Source organism: Dermochelys coriacea, chromosome 4, assembly GCF_009764565.3.
Source record: "Dermochelys coriacea isolate rDerCor1 chromosome 4, rDerCor1.pri.v4, whole genome shotgun sequence".
In the NCBI taxonomy this organism is placed as follows: domain Eukaryota; kingdom Metazoa; phylum Chordata; order Testudines; family Dermochelyidae; genus Dermochelys; species Dermochelys coriacea.
In genome coordinates, this window is record NC_050071.1 from 75,293,983 (window position 1) to 75,319,082 (window position 25,100).

General features: G+C 41.1%; 1 protein-coding gene across 2 annotated transcripts in view; it reads right to left on the reverse strand.

The window, feature by feature from the left end:
- The window catches only part of GLRA3 (glycine receptor alpha 3), a 146,340-nt gene extending 134,183 nt beyond the window's left edge, over window positions 1–12,157 (reverse strand). The window contains exon 1 of one of the 2 annotated variants that reach the window (XM_038400909.2): window positions 11,136–12,157. In XM_038400909.2, coding sequence (XP_038256837.1) covers window positions 11,136–11,221 — 86 coding nt within the window. In that variant the 5' untranslated portion in view covers window positions 11,222–12,157. The remainder of the gene's footprint in view (window positions 1–11,135) is intronic. The other variant, XM_038400908.2, reaches the window with a different exon arrangement.
- Window positions 12,158–25,100: the final 12,943 nt, after the last annotated feature.

Here is a 25,100-nt window from a genome sequence, read left to right on the forward strand (position 1 = left end):
TCACCATTTATACTGCTATTTATACCCATGCTAGGGAGGGCATGCAGTGTATGTAGTCTACATGCTGTTGAAAGGAGTATGCAGTGTAGGCATACTTCTTGACTTGCTAGTAAAAGACAATTGTGTGATAGCTCACACAAGTCATATGAAATAGTTACTGTTTCCAAGCTGGATGAGTAAAACTCTTTAAAAATAGGCTTCTGCCATGAATGCTAACAGGAGAATTAATAATTCCCTGTGTATAGTAAAGTAAAGCTACTAAAAATTGATCTCACAAATGTTTGTGGAAAGGGAGCTCAAAAGGGGCATAAACTCAGTAGAGGAAAACATATTACAAAAGACAACTATATTCTCAAAAGAAAAATGGCAGTAATCTCTGGCCAAGAAGGCCAATGGCATTTTGGGTTGTATAAGTAGGGGCATAGCGAGCAGATCGAGGGACGTGATCGTTCCCCTCTATTCGACACTGGTGAGGCCTCATCTGGAGTACTGTGTCCAGTTTTGGGCCCCACACTACAGGAAGGATGTGGATAAATTGGAAAGAGTACAACGAAGGGCAACGAAAATGATTAGGGGTCTAGAGCACATGACTTATGAGGAGAGGCTGAGGGAGCTGGGATTGTTTAGTCTGCAGAAGAGAAGAATGAGGGGGGATTTGATAGCTGCTTTCAACTACCTGAAAGGGGGTTTCAAAGAGGATGGCTCTAGACTGTTCTCAATGGTAGCAGATGACAGAACGAGGAGTAATGGTCTCAAGTTGCAATGGGGGAGGTTTAGATTGGATATTAGGAAAAACTTTTTCACTAAGAGGGTGGTGAAACACTGGAATGCGTTACCTAGGGAGGTGGTAGAATCTCCTTCCTTAGAGGTTTTTAAGGTCAGGCTTGACAAAGCCCTAGCTGGGATGATTTAACTGGGACTTGGTCCTGCTTTGAGCAGGGGGTTGGACTAGATGACCTTCTGGGGTCCCTTCCAACCCTGATATTCTATGATTCTATGATTCTATGATTCTGAACTCTGAATGAGCAGCAATTAAAATCACCGAGAAAGACACAGGAAGCTAAACCGCCTGACTGTACTGGGGGTCTGTGCATTTGTCATAAATTTAAAGAGAAGGGTAAACACCTTTAAAATCCCTCCTGGCCAGAGGAAAAACCCTTTCACCTGTAAAGGGTTAAGAAGCTAGGATAACCTCGCTGACACCTGACCACAATGACCAATGAGAAGACAAGATACTTTCAAAAGTTGGAGGCGGGGGGGGGGGGAGAAACAAAGGCTCTCTCTCTGTCTGTGTGATGCTTTTGCTGGGGACAGAACAGGAATGGAGTCTTAGAATTTAGTCAGTAATCTAGCTAGATATGCGTTAGATTATGATTTCTTTAAATGAGAAAATAAATAAATCAAATGAGAAAATAAGCTGTGCTGAAGAGAATGGAGATTTCTGTTTTTGTGTCTTTTTGTAACTTAAGATTTTGCCTTAAGGGGTTCTCTATGTTTTGAATCTGATTACCCTGTAAGGTATTTACCATCCTGATTTTACCGAGGTGATTCTTTTTACTTTTTCTTCTATTAAAATTCTTCTTTTAATATTCTGAATGCTTTTTCATTGTTCTTAAGATCCAAGGATTTTGGTCTGTGTTCACCTATGCAAATTGGTGAGGATTTTTATCAAACCTTCCCCAGGAAAGGGGGTATAAGGTTTGGGAGGATTTTGGGGGGGAAAGACGTTTCCAAATGGCTTTTTCCAAGTTATATACCTGTTAGACATTTGGTGGTGGCAGCAATAAAGTCCCAGGGCAAAAGATAAAATAGTTTGTACCTTGGGGAAGTTTTAACCTAAGCTGGTAAAAGTAAGCTTAGGAGGTTTTCATGCAGGTTCCCACATCTGTACCCTAGAGTTCAGAGTGGGGAAGAAACCTTGACAGCACTAGAGAAGGAATCTCAGCCAGCCCCACATAAAAGGGAGAGGCATTTTTGGGTGAGCTGGGAGCCCTGCCACAGGACCACAATTAAGATCAGGATCCAGTTCCTCAGAAACCATGTGCAGGGAGCGTAGTGAGATTGCCATCCCATTCTAGCTCCCAGGCTGGAATAGCAACTACAAAGAACTTCACTATAGTCTCGGGTTCTCCCCATGGGCTGTGAAGGTGAATTCTATCTTCCCAATCCCATTATCAAAGTCATTTTATTTGAGCTTCATGGGTGGATGAATTAATTTCACCCAAGGGGAACAGCACAACAAAATGAACTAATACTAGCCTAAGGAGTGGAGGGAGAGGGAAAGAAATACTAAATAGTACCCATTAGCAAGTGAGAGGAGAGGAATTAAATTAATGATGACTTAAAAATGGCTGACATATCAAACTCCTTTTTTAAATTAACATAAAAATACAGAAAAAAATTTGGACAGGTAGAAAGCAGTGAAGAGTAGTTACGGGAATACTGTACTTGGAAAGTATGAGCAGGTGCAAATCGGCCAGGATGACATGCATTGCAGGGTGTTAAGGGAATGAACTGATTAACTTACAAATAAATGTTAATTATTTCTGAAAAGTCACAGAAAACTGGGGAGGTACCAGAAGACTGGAAAAACAAGCAGATATGGCATCAATCTTGGGGGCAGGGGGAGTGGGGATACAATTACAAATTGAATGAAGGAGATCTAATATATTTGGATTTTGGTAAAGAATGTAATGTATTTTCACAAAATCTTGCAAAAATTAATTTGTATGATCCTGAATATGTGTAGACCTAGCCAGAACCCAGAATGAAAGCAGAAGAAAGAAAACAGAGGTTAACAATGAACAAACTGTACATTCAAAGTGGCCTTGTAGATAATATGTAGTTGGTAGATAAAGAATAGTAGGAAAGAAAGGAATGTATGATAGCTTATAGCTGTAGCCTTGCATGTAGTACAGCATATGAACAGCTCATGATCTAGATAAGGATTGCCTAGAAAACCTTAGACCAATCAGAGTGCGTGATTTGATGTAGATTGGAATGCGCATGTGGTAGCATGTTTCAGAATATGTACAAAAAAGGCTGTCAGGCTCCTTGCTGCAAACCCCACCTCTGGCTCACAGCTGGGGCTGACACCATGGGACAGGGAGCTCCCGCTATTACAGCCTGACTGCTCCCCAGGCTCTCCAGTGCTAGCTCTGAGCCAGGCTGCCCCACAGGCTCCTGCCTCCTTGCTCTAAATCTTGCTGCTGCCCAGGGTCAAAGCTGGGATCCCAGTTGGCAGCATGACTCAGAGCAGGGAGCCAGGAGTCCAGTCGGCAGCCTTGAGGAGCTCCATCCAGAGGTGAGAGCCTGTTTTCTCAGCCTCCCCCCGCCCTCACACACACACTGCACCTATTAAGTCAGTGGAAGCGCTCCTGGTGAGGACGCGTACCACAGACAGAAAGGGTAGTGTGGACAGGAAAAACTGCAGTAATTACTGCAATGGCTGTATGTTGACTTTACAAACAAGTCAAATTAAGTTAAGTTTACAGGAGTGCTGGAACAATTTTTATAGTGGGTGCTGAGAGCCATTGAACCAAACTCTAAACTGTGTATGTAATAGAAACCACTTCAAGCCCTTGCTATAGCTTTGCTGTATGCCAGTAAAGAAAATTGAGGAACAAACCTGAAGCCAAACTGAGTCCTAGGGAACCAGGAGGTTGAGATTTCAGGAAAATTCCAATAATATGAATATGACCTGGTGGGCTGAATGATTTATAATCATTGGACAATGATAAATGGGTATGTATTGGACTAGAGGGAAGATGCCGAGATCAGTGTTAGGTCCCATCTTATTTAACATATTCATTAATATTTTGAAAGAAGGGGCAGCAGCACCTGATTGAAATGCACAGATAAAACCAGGTTTCCATTGATTTGTAGATAATTCAAGTTTTCCAGGAATTGTCACACTTTCTTTTTATTAACCATTTTATAGTCTTATCTTTTGCTCCATCTGTTCAATTTATGCTTTTTTACATTTGTTCCCAATTGAAGTCTCAGTGTTTCATTGCTTCTCATTCCCTGTTATGTGGGCTATCTGAATAAAGTAATATTGGATCTGTTTTCTTCTCTGTATATGTTCTTTCCAAAAACCAACATAAAAGTCTTATAGTATGCAACATCATTTTAAGGCCAAGGTCAAGTTAGTGCTTCAGGATACTGCTCAGAGTGACAGGATTCATGCCAGATACTGATAGAAACCAGAATCTCTAATGTATGCACTGAAGCATTTCCCTTACTGAATAAGTCAGTGAAAATAATGCTAAGGTTAATAAACAATGCTGTTAGCCTTTCATGTTTCCAATGAAATTGGTCCACAGAACCACACATACATACAAACACACACCATATCTCAATGGTGTTTAAAATTTCCTCCAGATACATGACTTTACTTTGCTTTCCTGATCTTGCTTGTGTTACCATCTTACATCTACTGTCCTCTCAACTGTCAGCTCACTTTTCTCTGATTCATACTGGGGAAGTTAATCAATGAGAATGTGCTGGATGCAGGGATTATCAGCCCAAGTACATTCTTGGCTGTTTCATATGCAGGATGCTTCACCTCCTGAAGGCTATGGAAAAGGGCATTTGCCCACCTACACTCTGTCCGCAGTTACTTTGTAGAGAAGCCTCCTGTTTGAAAATCTGAGCAAGCATTTTTGCGAGTACAGTTGAACTACAAAAGAAAATCTGAGTACTATCGCCTCCAAAGGCCTGGTGTGCTCCCACAATTTATTTGTATTGGCTCAGCATTGTTATAGTTCTTCCCATTATAAAATGACATGTTTTAGCCTATTATTACCAGCAAGTCACCACTTTTCATCATTTTACTTCTGTCTAGCAGGACACCTTTAGGCAGCTGGTTCCTTGGTCACTAAATTTTAAATTTAGGTAACTCCTGAGGATGGTGCATCTTTCAGTCCACAACCACCTAGAGCATGGAAACGCCTATCCACTCCTGATTGTAACAAATGACAATGCAATTTTAAAACAATTATATTAAAAATCTGAAAGGAAATAATATGTAAGCTGTTTTGATGCTTTGCAATAATCAAGGCCTTTTGTACTCCACAGTATGCTAGACCTAAATTCTCTGGAAGGTCCCTGGATACTGTAGATTGGAATCTACAGAATCTGCTGGGGCAAACTGGGAAAGAGTGTTTTTTAAAAATATAAAATAAAATAAATTTATATCACCTTAAGAGGCAGCTTGTGATTGGGATAAGCACAATTGCTGGATATTTCTGCTAAATGATCATTTAGAACAGTTGTGTGACATTTCTAATGTCATCTTAAGGTTTCAGAGTAAACAACCAATTTAAATGAAATTCACACCTCTGAGAGCTACTGTGTCAGGCTTGCTGTAATCTGTGGAAGAGAACATTATTACAGTTTAGGCTTGGTTCATGTTTCTAAGGTTACCTTGAGAGCAGGACACATTTCTTTTAAATAAAAGCTGAAGTTTTGGAGTTCAATTCTGTACTAGGGAGTGGATTCCACAGAAAAGTGCAGCCTGTTAAATTTCAGAATACAAAAGGCCCTAGCAACAGTAAGTGGCATATTTATTTAACATTGCTAATGTATTTTTAAAAGTGTGTTAAGTATTCATAAAACTGTAAATTGTGAGATTGTGTCAAGTGACAAAGATCAATATTCTTGTAAATGTACATGGGATGCATTCCTATATCTAAGAAAGTGTTATTAAATAAGAGCATTTAAATAATATATTCCAAAATTAGTTGAACAACAAGGGACTTGATCTCTCACTTGTTTTAATCTAAGTTTAACTCTATTAATTTAAATGACATTTCCTCTAATTTTCATCAGTGCAAATGAGATAATAATCAGGCCTGATGCATCTGGACCTTTCTGATTTAGGAGAAAAATCATTACATTTTTCTTCACGCAGAATCACAGTATTCCTCTTATTATTGTTTGTATCAGTTAGCTAGGAATGAAATAGTAAATATTGAGAAGGAGAGCATTAGCACAGCAAGAATTAAAAGGTGCATGTTAATCTAAATTTCATTGTAATTTCAATTTAATTTTCCCATATATTACTGTACAAATATATTTTTTCCTTCTGCTTTATAACAAAAACAAAGGTGGGATCTTAAGAAAGCAGTTTCTTTACCGGTTTATTTTAAGAAATGAGGAACAGCAGGTGAAATCCTGGTCTCAGTGAAGTGAATGGCAAATAGCAAGCCATTGACTTGAATGGGGCCAGAATTTCACCTGGCATATTTAAATTACCGTGTTCACTGATAATAAAGTCCTCTATTTTTCTTTGTTTTGTAAACTACAGAGCAATCCAGGCAATCCACCCACACAGGGAGTCCAATTGCTCTGCCTCTGTGTCATTGTCACTTGTCCAGTAGGATCTAGAATGAGATAGTCTCTCCTTTGAAAATAGCTTCTGGTTGCTACAGAGTAGGGTTGGAGATGAAAGGCTCTGTACTTCATTACCCTGAACGATTAAATTTCCATTTAATCCCAACACAGGCACATCTGTTATGATTTTAATAAATTCATTCATTGAGTTTGCAATACATGGATTTTTAATTGCTGTTTTATTAACATCAAAGATGTCATTTTTTGCCTCTTAAACAGCTCCTTAGGCCTTATAGGCAATTCTGATGGCATCTCATATTATATGAATTATTTTCTTGTATTCTGCTTGGCATTTTTTTAAACTACTAAGACTATTTTGCATGATGAAAGGTTTGTTGGTGCTGCTATTATTACTCATCTGAAGTCATACTTCTCCATAACATAAGACTAATCCCCCCCAGTAGTTAATTATAGGTCCAGTCACACCTCTGGGATATGTAGCAAAAGGCATTCCCTCTGCACAGATCCTGCTCTCTAGTGCAGTCAGGGACTTCCATGGTATGATTCCTCCTCAGAGAAAAGAAGAAGGGATTAGTGAACAGGTTGAGGGAGAAGTGGATAGGCAAGAAGTGATACAAATCTTCCTGCTCCCTTTCCGGAAGTTACTTGAGAAGTATAATACAGTGAAAAGCTATACTACATTTTCACAGCTCCATCCCTTCACTCCAGATAATGTGGATAGCTATCATCTCCTCTTTAAGGAGACTTCAGAGAAAGGAACAGTTATGGGTCTCCTGTTAGGGGCTTCAGTGGAGCCACTCTGTTAACAAGCAAAGGCCAGAGCTACTACAGTGTGCCCAGACTCTACACAGGTGATTTTGATCTCCTCCTGATCTCATGGGATCCATTCAGATGCACAGCCATTTTGATTGAGCCCTATTAACCGTGGAGGGTAAATTCTGCTCCCTGGTAGAACAGGGAGAATTCTCCACAGGAGACCCTCATAAATATTTCTTCCCCTTCAAATCTCTCCTCAGGGGTTCCCTGTGGAAGAGGGCAGTCTGGACTTGTAGTATTACCAAAGGTTCTGATTTTATTTTTAGATAAGCAGCAGGAGCAGATATAGTCCTAAACAGAGATTCTACTTTACACTACTTACATGTGGTGACTCAGGGCATTTTACAATAAACAATAATATTACAGCAAAAAATAAAAATAAAAAGGGAGTACTCAGTTTAGACTTAAAAATTGAGAATTTCTAATTTCCTGAGTTTGAGAAGCAATTTCCAGAGAGCTGTAAACAGAAAATGCCTTGATTCATAAAGATAACAGCCCTGTTGCAAGGATTGTCATGAGTTGCTAATGGAACACTGAAAGAGCAATTCTGAAATACATGAAAGGTCCTGTACCTAAAGAAATTGTTTAAATGATAAGCAGAATTTGAAAATATATGAAGAAATCTACTGAAAGCTATTGTAAAGATTTTTAGAGAAGTTGAGTGTATATTTAAAGAGTCTTGCTGCTGAATTCAAAATGAGCTTGAGTGTATTGATTTGTTTATAAATAAGACCACTAAACAAGGAGTTAAAATAGTCCCATCTTATAACTTTCATACAATAATAAACAAGGACAGAAACACATGGAAGACATGAAAGCAGAATTGTCTCTAAATTGAATGCTCTTCAAAATGTATACAAAATAATAGTGCTGCGTATCTTTTTTTTTGTCATGTTCCATAAACTACTGTCAGAAGTATAAGATCTAAAATACACCACTCCCATTATACACCAACTGTATTGTTATAATAATATACAGAAATAGTTATACCAAATTTCTATTATGAAAATAAAGTTTTACTCTTCTATCTGCAAAATAGCTTTCAGATGTCAGCTTATATAAAATAGTTATCATACAAGAGTCTATTTTTTCATATTTCTGATTTAAAGGGACTTGAAAATGGGATGGAAAATTATTTCTTTCCATAAAGAAATCCGATGTCTTCTCTTTTACAAAATATACCAGAATGTGGACCTTCAGCATCTAACTGATGAGAACAACAAGCTTGCATTTAAATAGTTCATCTTAAAAAGGAGACTTTTAAAAAAAAATTTGGCATGTACTGAAAATATAAAGTTCTACCCTTCTCAGAGATGGCATCTAACTAACATGCAGATATAGTACTATCATAAGGTAAGACATTTAAGTTGCTTCTACTGGAGCACTTAACTTAACCTCTCCCTACCCCTGCCCAGAAAAAAAAATCCCACAAAAATTCAATTGATGTAAGAAAAGTTAATCTCTAATGTGGTTTAAAAAATGAGAACAGTCATTGCCTTTGTGTCATATCTGGAACAAGTGAAATAATTTAGGGGTCAGTTGTGCTTAGAATGCACAGTTCTTCAATGAAAGTACTGTATAAGACCCCATCCCAGTGGATCTCTATAAGTGATTGTGTCTCAAAGGGAAGACAACATGGTAGCAGTTTACGCCCCCATCTGCCCAGTCTAAATGGTTACACGAGGTGCAAAGCAGGGGAGAATTGGTCTCAATGACTTCCAGAAAGCAAAATATCTGTGTCAACATTTTAACACACCCTCATTTGGACTTGGTGATCTGGGCTGGTCTATATCCTTTTGGGATGGCTTGTGATGCTAATAGCTTAAGTCAGGAGCAGTCTTTGTATTCCAGAATGCATAACAGCTGCAAATTTGCCCTGCCCCTGACTGGGAAATAAAAGCTAGAACCTTCCTATGCACTCCCACCTCCTAACTGCCTTCACAGTGGCCACACACAACATAGCTTCTAGATTTTTGTGCATAATGACCATGGCTATTCTTAAAAATGATCATTTAGATGAACAACCCTGCTACTATGAAAACATTTTTGTTGCTTTAAAATGGAAAAAAGTATACCCATGCAATGCAAAGATGTCACTCTACAATCTGAACTTAAATATGAGTTAACTTGCTTGAGTAATGTTTTCTGATCTGATGCTATAAAAGAGCTATCAGCCTTCCAAAACCGTATTTCTTCTCTTTGTAAATAACATATGTTTTATATTATTAGATAAAGAGTTGGTTGTTCATTCAGTAGTATACTGACATTTAGATAAATGTCAAGGAAATCCTGATCTATAAGTAAAAAGAAAAGGAGTACTTGTGGCACCTTAGAGACTAACAAATTTATTTGAGCATAAGCTTTCGTGAGCTACAGCTCACTTCATCGGATGCATAAGGTGCCACAAGTAGTCCTTTTCTTTTTGCGAATACAGACTAACATGGCTGCTACTCTGAAACCTGATCTATAAGTAACCTTGAAATACAATAATTGATAGTACATTTCTACTTATAATTATACTTCTTCAGTATATTACAGCCCACATGGGTCCATCCTCCTACTCCACACATTAAATATTAAAAACTACAAGAAAATGTACACTCTCTACTGCTCACCCTCCCACACAACGCCAAATAATGCCACTTCATGTGACTCAGTTTCTTAAAATCTGTTCCTGTTTGCAAAGGTAAAGTAAGATTACAATAAATACTACTACATTCCACATGTTGATTCAATTAACCTAACACTACCTAAAATGAATGTATATTCATCATCACCACTGCTTGGTGATATACATAGTTGTATGTTTATAAATAATCCCTCTGTATGTTATCACAAGAACATGTCTGGTAACCTATGTATTACATTTTTAAATTCCTTCCTGCATCTTTGAAAAAAAAAAAGAAGAAGTAAGGATATGACACTCAGTAATACCCGGCCTGTGAGTTATGTAAATTGTACGTATTTATTTTATTGCTGTACAAAACTAACATTCACATATTTCTGACCAGTTTAATTCTAGCAGAATATTCTAGCAAAAAACATCAAAAGGGTGACCTCGAATTTGGCTTTTTAAATGTCTATATTGTGGGGATTTTTGTTTGCTTATGTGTTTGCTTGCCTTTTAAAATAAATACAGAGATTAATGGAAGAGGAAGTCTAGTTTGTTCCAGAATGTAACCACCCCACTTAGAGAACTTGAGAAAAAGAATGTTTGTGTTGATATCTTATTAGTTGATCTGAGAAAAGCCACTATTACCCAGCGCAAAACACCTTGTGCACTAGGATGTCCTCTAATCTTTTCTGCTCAACTCTTGATTTCTTGTTCTATCTGTATCATACACTAGACAAATTTTAGAAAGCCCAGCTGCATAATACACCAAGTAGGTAAACCTCCTGGAAGTAATTCTCGAATCAGTTTCTTCTCTTCACCTGGCTATCATTGTTCCTGTTTCTGCATGAAAGTTTCATCACCTCATAAAGTCCCCAAATTAGATACCCTATACTAATTAAAATAATAAATAATAGTAACTGAAATCGAATGTATTCCAAACTCTGAATAAACTTCGTGGAACTTTATATATAGCTCTAAACTGAAGAATTTTAAAGAGATAAGTGTTGCATTTTCCATTTAAATAGAAAGAATGTAACAAAACAGACGCTAATTGGCCAACTGCGCAAGGGGAAACAAGGAATAAATAAAACAAGGAACCTTACATTGTAAAATGAAACTGAAATCCAGCGTCACTCCAGTATCTCAAAGTTACCTCAGACACAAATCCCATACACTTAATTCTGACTGACAATGAGAAGGCTATTGAAGGCTAGACATTTGTGGCGAGTACGGCTGGAGAGGCAGCAACAACTGTGCATCATCCATGAGTCCCAAGCATTTCAGCTGTGCAAGAAAAACCGCTGGGGGCACGTTTTTGATCTCTGTTTCCCACCCTGGAGGGACTCACCTGAGCAGAACTGCAGCTTCCCACAGATAAAATCCCGAAACAGCTGCACGAAGGTATCTAACCTTGGCCATGTTACTACGAGGCATTCACAACCTCCAGAGCAGACGTTTCCGAGTCATGGAGGATCCAGAAAGAGTGCCAAGGAAATGTGTTCAGCTTTAGGAGCTGTGGAGGAAACTGCAGGGACGTCAGCACCCTGGAGAGCTCCCTGCGGCAGTGCTGCACCTGTAATCCCACTGGCGGGGAAGTTTTAGTCTGGGGTTAGTTATTAGTTATCCGGCGCCTGCCACTTGGCCGAACATTTTCTTGTGGTGGCGTGGCTGGGAACCAGCTCTGTAGGGTTTGTATTTTTCATTTAAAGAAAACGACTGTTCCAAAAGGGGAAGATCAGGCAGAGCAGAGGCGGCAGCGTGCGCTCAGCTTCCCTTCCTCCCTCCGGCTCCTGCTAGCAGCCGGAACCCAGCTCTCCACATTCCTGAGCAACTGGAACGCTAGGACCAGCTGAGATAGAGAGGGAGGGCGGAGACCAAGCCCAGGCAATGGGCTGCCCACAGCCACTCAGGGGAGCTCCCAGACAGACTGACAGCTGGGCTGAGCAGCATTGCAACAGAAGGGGGTGGATGAGGGAAGAGGGGAGGTTGATCCCTCAGACCTGTGTGTGTGTGTGTGGGGGGAGCTGATGTTTCAGGGGGTGGCGGTGGACAGGGAGAGGATCCCCTAGAAGGAGATGTCTGGCGGCGGGGGTGGGGGTTGACCCTGAGGAAGAGGATGAGGGACTGGTCCCACAGGAGGGAATGTGGGGGTGGCGATCCTTCAAAAGCGGATCTGATGTGGGGAGCAGTTAGTCTAGCCAGGAATGGGGTGGGTCACTCCCCCGCCCCTTTGTCCTTTCACCTCCTTTGCATTCACTACGAGTATGAGAACGGAGCCATCTGTCTAGCTGCTGTCAGAGCCCTCCTCAGATTAAAGGCCGGTAAACGAGCTGCTGCCTAGCCGGGCCCCTCTGCACGGTGTTGGTGGGGTGGAGGGGAGAGGTGCGTGCAGCGGGCGGGGGGGGGGGGTGCAGAGGAGGGCGGTGTCCCAGGGGCTTGGGAGGGGGAGTTGCGCCTGTTCGGGGGATCGCGGTGAGCTTGGGGGACGGGCAGGAGCGTCCAGGGACGTCAGGTGCGCAGTGCATTGAGCGCTGGGGAGGGCGAGTGGCCCTTTGAGGGAATGGGCGTTGAGCAGTGGCTGGGAGGAGCTGTCCGTGGTACTTTCCACCTTCACAGGCGCTGGGGAATCGTGTCGCCCGCTCCCTTTTCATTCCAGGTGATGAGATGGGGCGAGGGGGAGCCTGGAGAGGGGGGTTCGGAAGGGTAGAGCGCTCTTGAGCCAGGAGGCGCTGAGAGCTTCAGCCTGGGGAAAGCGGGGCGAGGGAGGGAGAGAGGCGGGGGCAGAGAGGGAGGGAGAGAAGAGCGGGCTAAAGGAGAAGGAGCGAACGTCTGTGGCTGTGAATGAACCTCCCTGCGGGACTGGGGGTGGGGGTGGGGGTGGGGGCGGGGGCGGGGAGAGACCTGTGGGGGTGGGAAGGCGAAACGAGAAAGAACCTTAGACGAGGGGAGGCTGCCTGTGTTGGGGCTGGGAGCGGGGTGCGCGTGCGCGCGCGCGAGCCTGTGTGTGTGTGTGTGTGTGTGTGTGTGTGTGTGTGTGTGTGGGCGGGGGGAGGGCACACGGCTCTGTAGCCAGCTCAGTCTGGACGGGGGGCGAGGGGGAAGCCCTGCAATTGTACTCGCGGATGTATGGGGGGGGGGGAAGGAGCTTGTCCGAGCAGGTTTGGGGGGAGCCTGCTTGCGCTGGTGCATGTGTGAGTGAGGGGAGGCGGCAGTGTGTGCAAGAGGCAGGTGTTGGGGGATAAAACAGGCGAGTGGGTTTGCTCTGGTGTGGGGAGGAGGCAGGAGAAGGTGAAGGAGGAGGCAATACAGCAGGAATGGGCTGCAGAGCAGAAAGGGGGAAAGGGTGCCAGAGAGGCGAGGGAAGGAAAATGCGGGGAAGGAAGAAGAGAACAGCGCATAAGAAACGGGGGGTGGGGGGGGACATAATATAGAAAAATGATATGGGAGAGGGAATAGACTGAAAATGACAGAAGAGAAGATAAGGTAGGAAAGGAAATGCTGGGGGGGGGGGGGAATAAAGGGAAAGAAGAGATTGAACCACAGCTAGGAAGGAGATAAGACAAGTTTGTACTTACTAGAAAGGATAGGTACAAAATGATGGATTAACCACATTTTAGTTACATTGTTAAAAGAGGGATAAGATAAAATGTGCTGTTCGGCCATACATCCTCCTTGTTCTTTTTCTGTGGTTGCACCTGTGCTTATTTTTGCTGTCACCACTGCAGTTGCCCCAGCAGGCACCATTACATAGTAATACCTCCGACCTCATTTTCTAGAACTGATGTGTGTCGCTCCACACCCACACATACTTCGAGTTAGATGCATTGTTGGGGGACACTCTAGAATGTCATCTGCTTAAACTGACCTTTCCCCCCAGGTTTTCTTTAAAATGTAACAGTTAAATACGAGAGTGGAGAAACAAGAAGATCGGGGGTCCTCTAGCATTAACACACCAAAATTTTAGTCAGTGCTAAAATAATTGCTTTGCTTCTTAATGCTAAGGAAACCTCCTTTTCTTCCAAGGTCTGTTCTGGAATTAATGGGATGTATTGAATTAAGGAGTAAAGTGCATGCACTATATTTTCAGAACAGTCACATTTGACTTTTTTCTTTATATAAACATTTAGTGAAGCTCTTTCTCATTGGTACTGTTTAGCTTTACAACCCTGTGCACTTCCACATTTAAATTATTCTACTTTCCCCCAAGAGTTTCAGGAAGATGCATTTTTCTTATAACACTATGTATAAATATTACCACAATGGGATCTCTAGTATTAATAGTTCTATAAATGAGAAGTACATTAAATATGCATTGTTCAAATTCATAAACATGACAGGAGGGACACATACATCCTAACATGGTTTAAGCAGTAACTTCTGTATTTCACCATTTGCTTTACTGAATATAAACTTTAGATACTATGCAACAACAGTTTGTTATGAATCTCAGAGCTTATGAAAGTTGTCACATTGACACTGTTGAATACTGAAATCTTCTCCTTAGTCACAAAAGAGACATAATATAGGGGGAGTGGCAGTATAATCTTCCCCACACCACAATGTTACTCAGCACTGCTCTATAGCCACAGCCTACCTTTGGTGAAAGGAGAATTCAGTCTCAAAGTTTGTTCAGTTCTTGGACTTTTTTCTAAAGGGATATGTATTTGTGGTGGTTTTTATCTATGTAATTACATATAGGGCCCTTGTGATTATAGTATCTTAGTGTCTTCAAAATTATTTTTAAATAACAATGAACAGGACTTTCTTCTTTTTCTGCCTGAAGGAATAGCTTAGCAGGATGTCAGCATTTTTCTTTTTTCCATCTTCTTCTTCCTGGTTAAAAGATAGGAAACAAAGGGTAGGAATAAATGGTCAGTTTCAGAATGGAGAGAGGTAAATAGTGGTGTCCTCCAGGGGTCTGTACTGGGACCAGTCCTATTCAACATATTCATAAATGATTTGGAAAAAGGGGTAAATAGTGAGGTGGCACAATTTGCAGATGATACAAAACTACTCAAGATAGTTAAGTCCCAAGCAGACTGTGAAGAGCTACAAAAGGATCTCACAAAACTTGGCAACAAAATGGCATATGAAATTCAACATTGATAAATGCAAAGTAATGCACATTGGAAAACATAATCCCAACTATACATATAAAATAATGGCGTCTAAATAAGCTATTGCCACTCAAGAAAGAGATCTTGGAATCATTGTGGATAGTTCTTTGAAACCATCCACACAATGTGCAGCAGCAATCAAAAAAGTGAACAAAATGTTGGGAATCATTAAGAAAGGGATAGATAATAAGAAAGAAAATATTGTATGATCTCTCCATAAATCCATGGTAAGCCCACATCTGGAATACTGCATGCAGATGTGGTCCCCCCCCCATCTCAAATATATATGTATTGGAATTGGAAAAGATTCAGAAAAGGGCACAAAAATTATTAGGGGTATGGAACAGCTTTCATATGAGGCACGATTAATAAGATTGGGATTTTTCAGCTTGGAAAAGAGACAACTAAGAGTGGATAATGATTGAGGTCTATAAAATTATGACTGGTTTGGAGAAAGTAAGTGTTATTTACTCCTTCTCATAATACAAGAACTAGAGGTCACTAAAACAAATTAATAGGCAGCAGGTTTAAAACAAACAAAGAAGTATTTTTTTACACAACACACAGTCAACCTGTGGAACTCCTTGTCAGAGGATGTTGTGAAGGCCAAGACTATAACAGGGCTCAAAAAAGAACTAGATAAGTTAATGGAGGATACATCCATCAGTGGCTCTTAGCCAAGATGGGCAGGGATGGTGTCCGTAGCCTCTGTTGGCCAGAAGCTGGGAATGGGCAACAGGGAATGGATCACTTGATGATTACCTGTTCTGCTCATTCCCTCTGGGGCACCTGGTATTGGCCACTGTTAGAAGACAGGATACCAGGATAGGTGGACCTTTGGTCTGACCCATATGGCCCGTCTTATGCTCTTATGTTCTTTCCCACCTACCCTACATGGGAGAAGACTGTGAGTAGAGCTGTTTTGGGAAGGATAAGTTGAAGAAATAGGTCTTGATTTTAGGTGGGTTTTTTTAAGCATCAGCAGCTTCTATCTAGGGAAATCTAGGAAGAACTGATGATGGTTCCTCAGTCCAAACACAGTACTAGCTATCATCCCTCTTTGGCCTACTTAAGATTCCAGTTCAACAGAGCACAGAAGCAGATGCTATTCACTTCAAGAAAATTAAGTGCATGCTTTGCTGAGTCGGGTCCTAATATAGGTTTGTTCTGATAACCATGTTGTTTTTCTTGCATGTTACTGTTAGCCAGCCTACCTGTTCTTAAAGCTTAAAGCTGAGCGCTTAACAAGAATAGATTTTAAAATTTTCTACAGTGCCTCTTAATACTTCTCTGGGCTCTTTGCGTGTTGGGTTGGGTTGGATTTTTTGGGGTAGGGAGGTGAGCTTTGCCTGAAAGGTCGCATGTAAACTTGACTTCTGTTGTGTGTGATAAAGAATACTCCCTCTATCAAAAATGTTTCCGGTAAATTTACATAAGCCTCAAATACATGGGATCAAAGATCATATAAGAATATTATTTTATGTAAAACATTATATTCTGGAGTGAAACAAGGTAATATTTTTTATTAGATCAGTTTCTGTTGGTGGAAGCTCTTTCTCAGTTCTGGAGAAGGTAACCAAAGTGTCTGAGCTAAATATCAGGTGGACCAGATTGTTAAGCATAAGTAGTTCACATATTCTGTAGGAGACCACTTAAAATGAACTGAGCAGTTATGGGTTAGCAAGCAGAAGGTGTTACACATTGTTGTAAAGAGCCATAAAACTGTGTCTCTGTTAAGTCCATGGATATTAGTGTGCAACAGAGTTACACACTACACACTACATAGATACTCCCTAAGAAGGCTTTTTGGGCATTTCAGCCCAGATCCTCAAAGGTATTTATGCATCTAAATTTGAGGATCTGAGCCTTCTTCCCTATTTTTATAAATCAGCTGTTTAATCATTGGCTGTTCTGTGCTTTTTTAGAAAAACAAGGGGAAATTATGAACTTTCTAAAAATCGGGTTGGCTGATAGAAATTGTATATTAGATAACGCAACATGTACATAAAAAGAAGATGAGAGTATGTTCTATTAATAGCTTACAGTTTCAAATATAAACACCCCTTCTTCACCTCAGCATTTCTTCAGTAAGTGCTAAACTATTAATGGACCACAGATTGGCATTCTATTTATATCTTTGCTTAGTTGCCTTTATATATAAGTGTACATCTTCCAACCACCATAACTAATAAGTAAGTATGCTATACTTAGGTATTTAACTAGACACTTTCACAAAGGCATTTTTAAATATACACCTGTTATCTACACACCCTTACCTTGTGTTCTTTTTGCTTAGAGTGCAAAGTCTGAAACCACTGTTCTTTCTAAGTTCTGTACATCTTTCCTTTACAGTGGATCTACACTAGCCTTTCTCAACTAAAAATTCCCACTGTTGTTCTCATAACTCCAAAAGTGGGAATGCAAACATAGGCCATCTAGTTGCATTTTAACCTAGGGGTTAATCTAGAGGGGTTACAGCCTCTCAAACTACTCAGAGCAGCTCTAGAGGACATGATGGTTATAACACCAGTAGCCACTTTAACCTTGTCTGCACTAGAGCATTAAATCTGGAAAAGTGGTCTCTTTCACTCCCTCCAGAATGAAATCAACCAATACATCTCTCAGAGAAACTAGTAAAACTCTCCTAATAGCCTGAAGAAAAGCTTTAGAGCCACACAGAGCTTCTCTCCCTCACCAACAGAAGTTGGTCCAATAAAAATGTTACCTCACCCACCTTGTCTCTCTAATATCCTAAGACTAACATGGCTACAACTACTATGCATACACACAGTATGATAGTCATTTCTCAGTCTACTAGATAGTCTTTATTTATAGAAAGAAAAGGAGTACTTGTGGCACCTTAGAGACTAACAAATTTATTAGAGCATAAGCTTTCGTGAGCTACAGCTCACTTCATCGGATGCATCCGATGAAGTGAGCTGTAGCTCATGAAAGCTTATGCTCTAATAAATTTGTTAGTCTCTAAGGTGCCACAAGTACTCCTTTTCTTTTTGCGAATACAGACTAACACGGCTGCTACTCTGAAACCTGTGTTTATTTATAGAGTTTATAAGGAAACAATAAGTAACATATATACAACTGGAAAACAGTGAAATAAAATAGAGCAAGCAATTAAACAAAATATACTTTAGAGACCTGCTTAAAGTTCTTTTTGGTTAGCAGAAACCTTGATTGCAAGGAAGACACAATCTAAGGAATTATTACTTTGCAGCTTCATGTCCAGCAGCTCTCCTTATCACAATCATGGAGTAACTGTGCTGTTACACAATATCCCCACTCCAGTACATTCTGGATATGAAGGATTCTGTTTGATTTTAACCTTTCACTGCATACTGAAATTTACTGTACAAATAGATATGTTTTCTTTCAGTGACTGTAACTTCCACACTTTATAATTGGTCTCAGGGAACTGGAATATGCAAAAGGCAATTCCATCACTGACAAAATACATTATATTCAAAACCATATTTGTTTCTGTCTTATCCCTCCCCTTGCTTCATCCATTTTGGATGTTTGTGTATTAACCTCAAAATATATTCTATTTTTATGGTTGAGTATTTAATAATAGGTCAAAGCTTCTGGGCTTTCACACTTGAGTGGGTTACATCCTTGGGAATCTGCTTACAGAGAAAGCTAGACTAATTAAAATAACTAAAATGTCTAACTCAAACAAGGTCTAAAATAAGAGTTAAAGTCATAGTCCATCACAACACCCTATTTAAACACTGTAATGTATCCAATTGTAATAGGTATGTTAAAAAAGACAACTTGCCAGTATCAAATCTTCCCTGTCATTGTGATATATGTATTTGTGACTGTGTCAGCTGGGAGAACAATCTAGCAGTCTGATGTATATTTAGTGTTTAAAGAAAGCCATTGTGCTTTTGTAACTGCAAAAGTGAGGTTTTCTTTAACTCTATAGTGCTTTTAAAGCAAAGAGCAATTCTGGTCATTCCATAATATGTCAATTTAATAGATTCATAGATTGTAAGGCCAGAAGGGCCCACTAGGATCATTTCATTTGCTCTTCAGCATGACACAGCGCATAGCATTTCACCAAATTGTTACTTATAGATCAGGTTTCAGAGTAGCAGCCGTGTTAGTTTGTATTCGCAAAAAGAAAAGGACTACTTGTGGCACCTTATGCATCCGATGAAGTGAGCTGTAGCTCACGAAAGCTTATGTTCAAATAAATTTGTTAGTCTCTAAGGTGCCACAAGTTCTCCTTTCCCTTTAAAGCAGGTAATGTTTTAATATGGAGCAGTCTTGGGATCCAAAAACTAGGCTGAATCCTGCGAAATGTATTAATGAGAGTACTCCTATCAAAGTCAATTATTTATACATTTGTGGAAAGTATCAACAGTAAAAAGAATAAGATGTTGATATAACTTTATATGGAACTATATTACTTTCTTAAGATCATGTTTCTTAAGCTGCAGCTACACTAGCAAAAGAGATAAGACCCAACCTAATCCCTATAGTACCCTATGAGGCCCTCACCACTGTCAATTCACTTACTATTTTCATTACCCTTTGTTTCTGCTCTTTCAGATGGCTTTCATGTTCATATGATAATGACCCTTCTGCTGTGAGGGCTAGACGGCAGAAAACTCACTGAAGATCCCTTTGCTGAGATTTCCTAATATCTCTCAATTCAGGGACATGGACAAACTTGTTTTGTTTGGGACAGGGAGAGGGGACTAGTGTTAAAAATAATAAAATAATAGTTTTTGAATATTGCTTTAATTAATAGTTTTGTACCAGGACTAAATTTATTCTCTTTTAATTAAGTTAGTTAAACAAGCATGCATGCATGATGGACACTCAGTGTTTCCTTTATTTATTAATGTAATCCTTCAATTTTTAGACAGGGATAAAGACCTGCCCCTGCCCTGCCCCAAACTCTTAGTTGTCTATGCCCATGAACTTCCATCATGGTATACAGAGGGAAACTACTCAGCTGTCCTACTCCCAAAATTTGCAGATCCCAGGATATTACTGAAATATCAATTCTCCTTCAAGTGTTGTCTTTGACAGTGAGGTTTCATTGGAGCCTTTCTTATTCCCCTTAATCCTGTTGGCCAATATTAACTAACTATACTTTTTACTGACTTAATATATTATCTCATAGTCTTAATGGACTCGTAATAAATAATAATAAATTATAATAAATAAATAAATATTACTTACATAGCATCACAAATATACACTGACCTTGCCAAACACAGAGAAAGATGTGTTCCTTGTGTTAGTGTTTACAATGTAAGATTTTTGCATGTATCCTTTCTTTCATTCTTTCTTTCTGAATAAACTCAGATTGTTGAGCAGTCCTGTATACAGTCACACTGATTCTTGTTGGTCACTTTCTGTTGTTTACATGTTTATTTTTCAGAGGAACTGTAGGATGTTGTGACTTAATTATGATATCTTTTAATATTGTTCCCATTGCACCTTATTCTGTAAAGGCCTTATCTCTTAGCCCTGGTCTACACTACAAGGGTAGGTCAAATTTTGCTGCATTAGGTCGATTTTATAAGCCATGCAGGTACACAACCAACCCCGTTCCATTGACCTAAAGGGCTCTTAAAATTGACTACTGTACTCCTCCCTGACGATGGGTATAGCACTAAAATCGACCTTCTTGGGTCAAATTTGGGGTAGTGCAGACACAGAGTTGTGCAATTTGATGATATTGGCCTCTGGGAACTATCCCAGGTGCTCCAATATGACTGGTCTAGACAGCACTTTCAACTCTGATGCACTAGCCAGGTGCACAGGAAAAGCTCCGGGAACTTTTGAATTTCATTTATTGTTTGGTCAGCGTGGTGAGCTCAGCAGCACAGGTGACCATGCAGTCACAGAATCTCCAACGAGTTCCAGCATGGAGTGAACAGGAGACACTGGATCTGATTGCTGTACGGGGAGAAGAATCTGTGCAGGCAGAACTCTGATCAAAAAGAAAAAATGCTAATATATATGCCAAAATTGCACAGGGCATGGTGGAGAGAGGCTACAACAGGGACACACAGCAGTGCCGTGTGAAAGTTAAAGAGTTCAGGCAAGCCTACCAAAAGACAAAGGAGGAAAATGGTCGCTCCAAGTCAGAGCCTCAGACATGCTGCTTCTACGATCAGCTGCATGCCATTCTAGGGGGAGACCCTACCAGTACCCCACCACTGTCTGTGGACACCTGCAAGGGGGGAGTCTCACGCAACACGGAGGAGGATTTTGTGGATGAGAAAAAGGAGGAGGAGGAAGAGAATGTGCAGCAGGCAAGCAGAGAATCCATTCTCCCTGGCAGCCAGGACCTTTTCATCACCCTGGAGCCAATACCCTCCCAAGGTGGGATCCCCGATCCTGAAGCTGGAGAAGGCACCCCCTGTGAGTGCACATTTGTAACTACACTATAGGGGTTAAAAGCAATTGTGTTTAATGTTTGATTTGCCCTGAAGAATTGGGATGCATTCGCGGCCAGTACAGCTACTGGAAAAGTCTGTTAACGCATCTGGGGATGGAGCGGGAATCCTCCAGGGACATCTCCATGAAGCTGTCCTGGAGGTACTCTGAAAGCCTTTGCAGAAGGGTTCTGGGGAGGGCTGCCTTATTTCGTCCTCCATGGTAGGACATTTTACCATGCCAAGCCAGTAGCAAGTGATCTGGAATCATTGCAACACAAAGCATGGCAATGAATGGTCCTGGGTTTTGGTCGATTCATGCAACATTCAGTCTTTATTTTTCTGTGTCAGCCTTAGGAGAGTGATATCATTCATGGTCACCTGGTTGAAATAGGGGAATTTTTGTAAGGGAACAGTAAAAGGACCCTGTTCATGCTGGGCTGTTTGCGCTTGGCTAAAAGTGATCATCCCAAAGAATAGCCACCTGGTGGGGGGAAGGGTATGCTGAACATCTAAACCAAAACCACAGGCCCTCCTTTTAAATGGTAAACCCAACTGGCATTGCTTGCTAGGGGAAAGAAGGGTGCTGCAGTTTGAAACCATTCCCACATGTTATGAAGGTGGAAGAAGCCAACCCCACATCATACCCTTTGGCTTACCATGGCTGCCTGGAAACTGAATTCTGTTGCCCAGCTGTGTGTGATATGTCACCATACCAGAAGGTGCTCAATATAAAAGGCAAAATGTGACCTTGTACCTAAAGCACATGTGCTGTCTACTGTAAATTGCTTGATTCACTGTGTAAGAGTCTCCCTTTTGTTCTCAGAAATGTATCTTCTTAAATTTTACTCTCCCTTTTTATCCCTCCTGAAGGTGTAAATATTTCTATGCTCCTCATGTCAGCTCCATCCCTGAGGTTATCTCAGATTAGAAGGCAAAAAAACCCACTCACAATGACATGTTTTCTGAGCTCATGCAGTCCTCCTGCACTGATAGGGCACAGCTGAATGCATGGAGGCATTTGGTGGCAGAGGCCAGGAAAACCTTCAGTGAGCATGATCAGAACATGCAGGAGGAGATGCTGAGGCTAATGGGGGAGCAAATGGACATGATCAGGCGTCTGGTGGAACTGCAGGAAAGGCAACAAGAGCACAGACTGCCACTGCATCCATTCTATAACTGCCTGCCCTCCTCCCCAAGTTCCATATCCTCCTCACCCAGATGCCCAAGAATGCTGGGAGGAGGCTCCGGGCACCCAGCCACTCCACTCCAGAGGATGGCCAGAGCAACAGAAGGCTGTCATTCAAACAGCTTTGATTTGTAGTGTGGCTACAATAAGCAACGTGGCCTTGTCCTTCCCTCCTCCCCCACCCGACCTGGGCTAACTTGTCAGTGATTTCCCTTTTTTTAATAAATGAAGAATGCATGGAGTCAAAACAATAGGGACTTTATTTCTTTTGCCAGCTGTGGTCGAAGGCAGGAGGGGTATTAGCTTACAGGGAAGTATATTCAACAAAGGGAGTGGTTTTTCATTAAGGAGAAACACACACTACTGTCACACCATAGCCTGGCCAGTCATGAAACTGTTTTTCAAAGCCTCTCTGATACGCAGCACGCCTAGCTGTGCTCTTCTAATCTCCCTGGTGTTTGGCTGTTTAAAATTGGCCACCAGATGATTTGCCTCAACCTCCCACCCCACCATAAACATCTCTCCCTTATTTCACAGATATTATGGAGCACACAGCAAGCAGCAATAACAATGGGAATATTGGTTGCGCTGAGGTCTAACCTAGTCAGCAAACAGCACCAGCGAGCTTTTAAACATCCAAAGGCACATTCTACCACCATTCTTCACTTGCTCAGCCTATATCTGAACTGCTCCTTACTACTGTCCAGGCTGCCTGTGATATGGCTTCATGAGCCATGGGAGCAAGGGGTAGGCTGGATCCCCAAGGATAACTATTGGCATTTCAAGATCCTCAATGGTAATTTTCTGGTCTGGGAAGTAAGTCCCTTCTTGCAGCTGTGCAAACAGCCTGGAGTTCCTAAAGATGCGAGCATCATTCACCTTTCCCTGTCATCCCACGTTGATGTTGGTAAAATGTCCCTTGTTATCCACCAGTGCTTGCAGCACCATTGAGAAGTACCCCTTGCAGTTTAAGCACTGGTTGGCAAGGTGGTCTAGTGCCAAGATAGGGATATGCATTCTGCCTATCACCCCACCACAGTTAGGGAACCCCATTGCAGCAAAGCCAATCACTATGACCTGCACAATTCCCAGAGTCACTACCCTTGTTAGCAGAAGGTCACTGATTGCCTTGGCTACTTGGATCACAGCAGCCCCCACAATAGATTTGCCTACTCTGAATTGATTCCTGACTGACCAGTAGCAGTCAGGCATTGCAAGCTTCCACAGGGCTATCAACACTCACTTATCAACTGTCAGGGCAGGTCTCATCTTGGTATTCCTGTGCTTCAGGGCAGGGGAAAGCAACTCACAAAGTTCCATGAAAGTGGCCTTATGCATGCAAAAGTTTTGCAGCCACTGGGAATCACCCCATACCCGCAACACTATGCAGTTCCACCAGTCTGTGCTTGTTTGCTGGGCCCAGAATTGGCGTTCCACTGTGTCAACCTGCCCTACTGCCACCATGATGTTCTAATTGCCACATCCTATGCTTTCAGGAATGTCTGTATCCATGTCTTCCTCACAATCATCCTCGTGCTGGCATCTCCTAGCCAGGTTCTGCACATACTGTAGGATAACGCGCAAGGTGTTTACAATGCTCACAACTGCAGCGCAAAGCTGAGTGGGCTCCATGCTTGCCATGCTATAGCATCTGCATGGGTAATCCAGGAAAAAAAGGTGTGAAACAATTGTTTGCCATTACTTTCAAGGAGGTAGGGAAGAAGGGTGGGGAGACTGACAATATGTACCCAAAATCACCCACGACAATGTTTTTGCCCCATTAGGCATTGGGAGATTAATCCAGAATTCCAATGGCAGCAGAGACTGTGGGATAGCTACCCACAGTGCATCACTCCATGAGTCGATGCTAGCCGCGGTATTAAGGACTCATTCCACCGACCTACTGAGCTTAGTAGGGACATACACAATCGACTATATAAAATCGCTTTCTAAAGATAGACTTCTATAAAATCGACCTAATTTTGTAGTGTAGATGTTCCCTTAGAATCAATGGGAATGTTCTATTGACTTCAGTAGGCTTTGGATAAGGTCCTATGGCCCTGATTCAGCAAGATGTTTAAGTATGTCCTTAAGCACCATTGACTTCAATAGGATTTAAGTACATAAAGTTAAACACATGCCTAAGTACCACCCTGAATAAGGACTATTTCCTGAATCAGGCCCTTTAATGGTTTCTCCTTTTGTGCTTAATCTGTGTTTTCTTGGTTTCTCTTACTGATTTCAACTGTTCCTTGAATCTTTGCATTTTTTCCTCTGGAAAGAAAATCAGCCTTCACTTGATACAATGTAATCCTCCTGTTTTTTTAATTAAGTCAAATGAACAGTTCACAGATATTCTTAATTCTTCTGGTATCCATTCTATAGTCAAGTTATATTATTTAGTCAAAAGAATCTCTTCACTTCACTGTCAACCTCCAGACACTTCTGCCTCTTCCTCTCTGAAATCCCTTAAGAAGTGGCCTCAGAATTAGTCCAGAATGTTATTTTTGTTATTCCATAATGGGGAACTACAGCTATCTCCTCTTGAATTCTGTCTTGCTTATATAGCTACCCTCACTTTTATCAAGCAT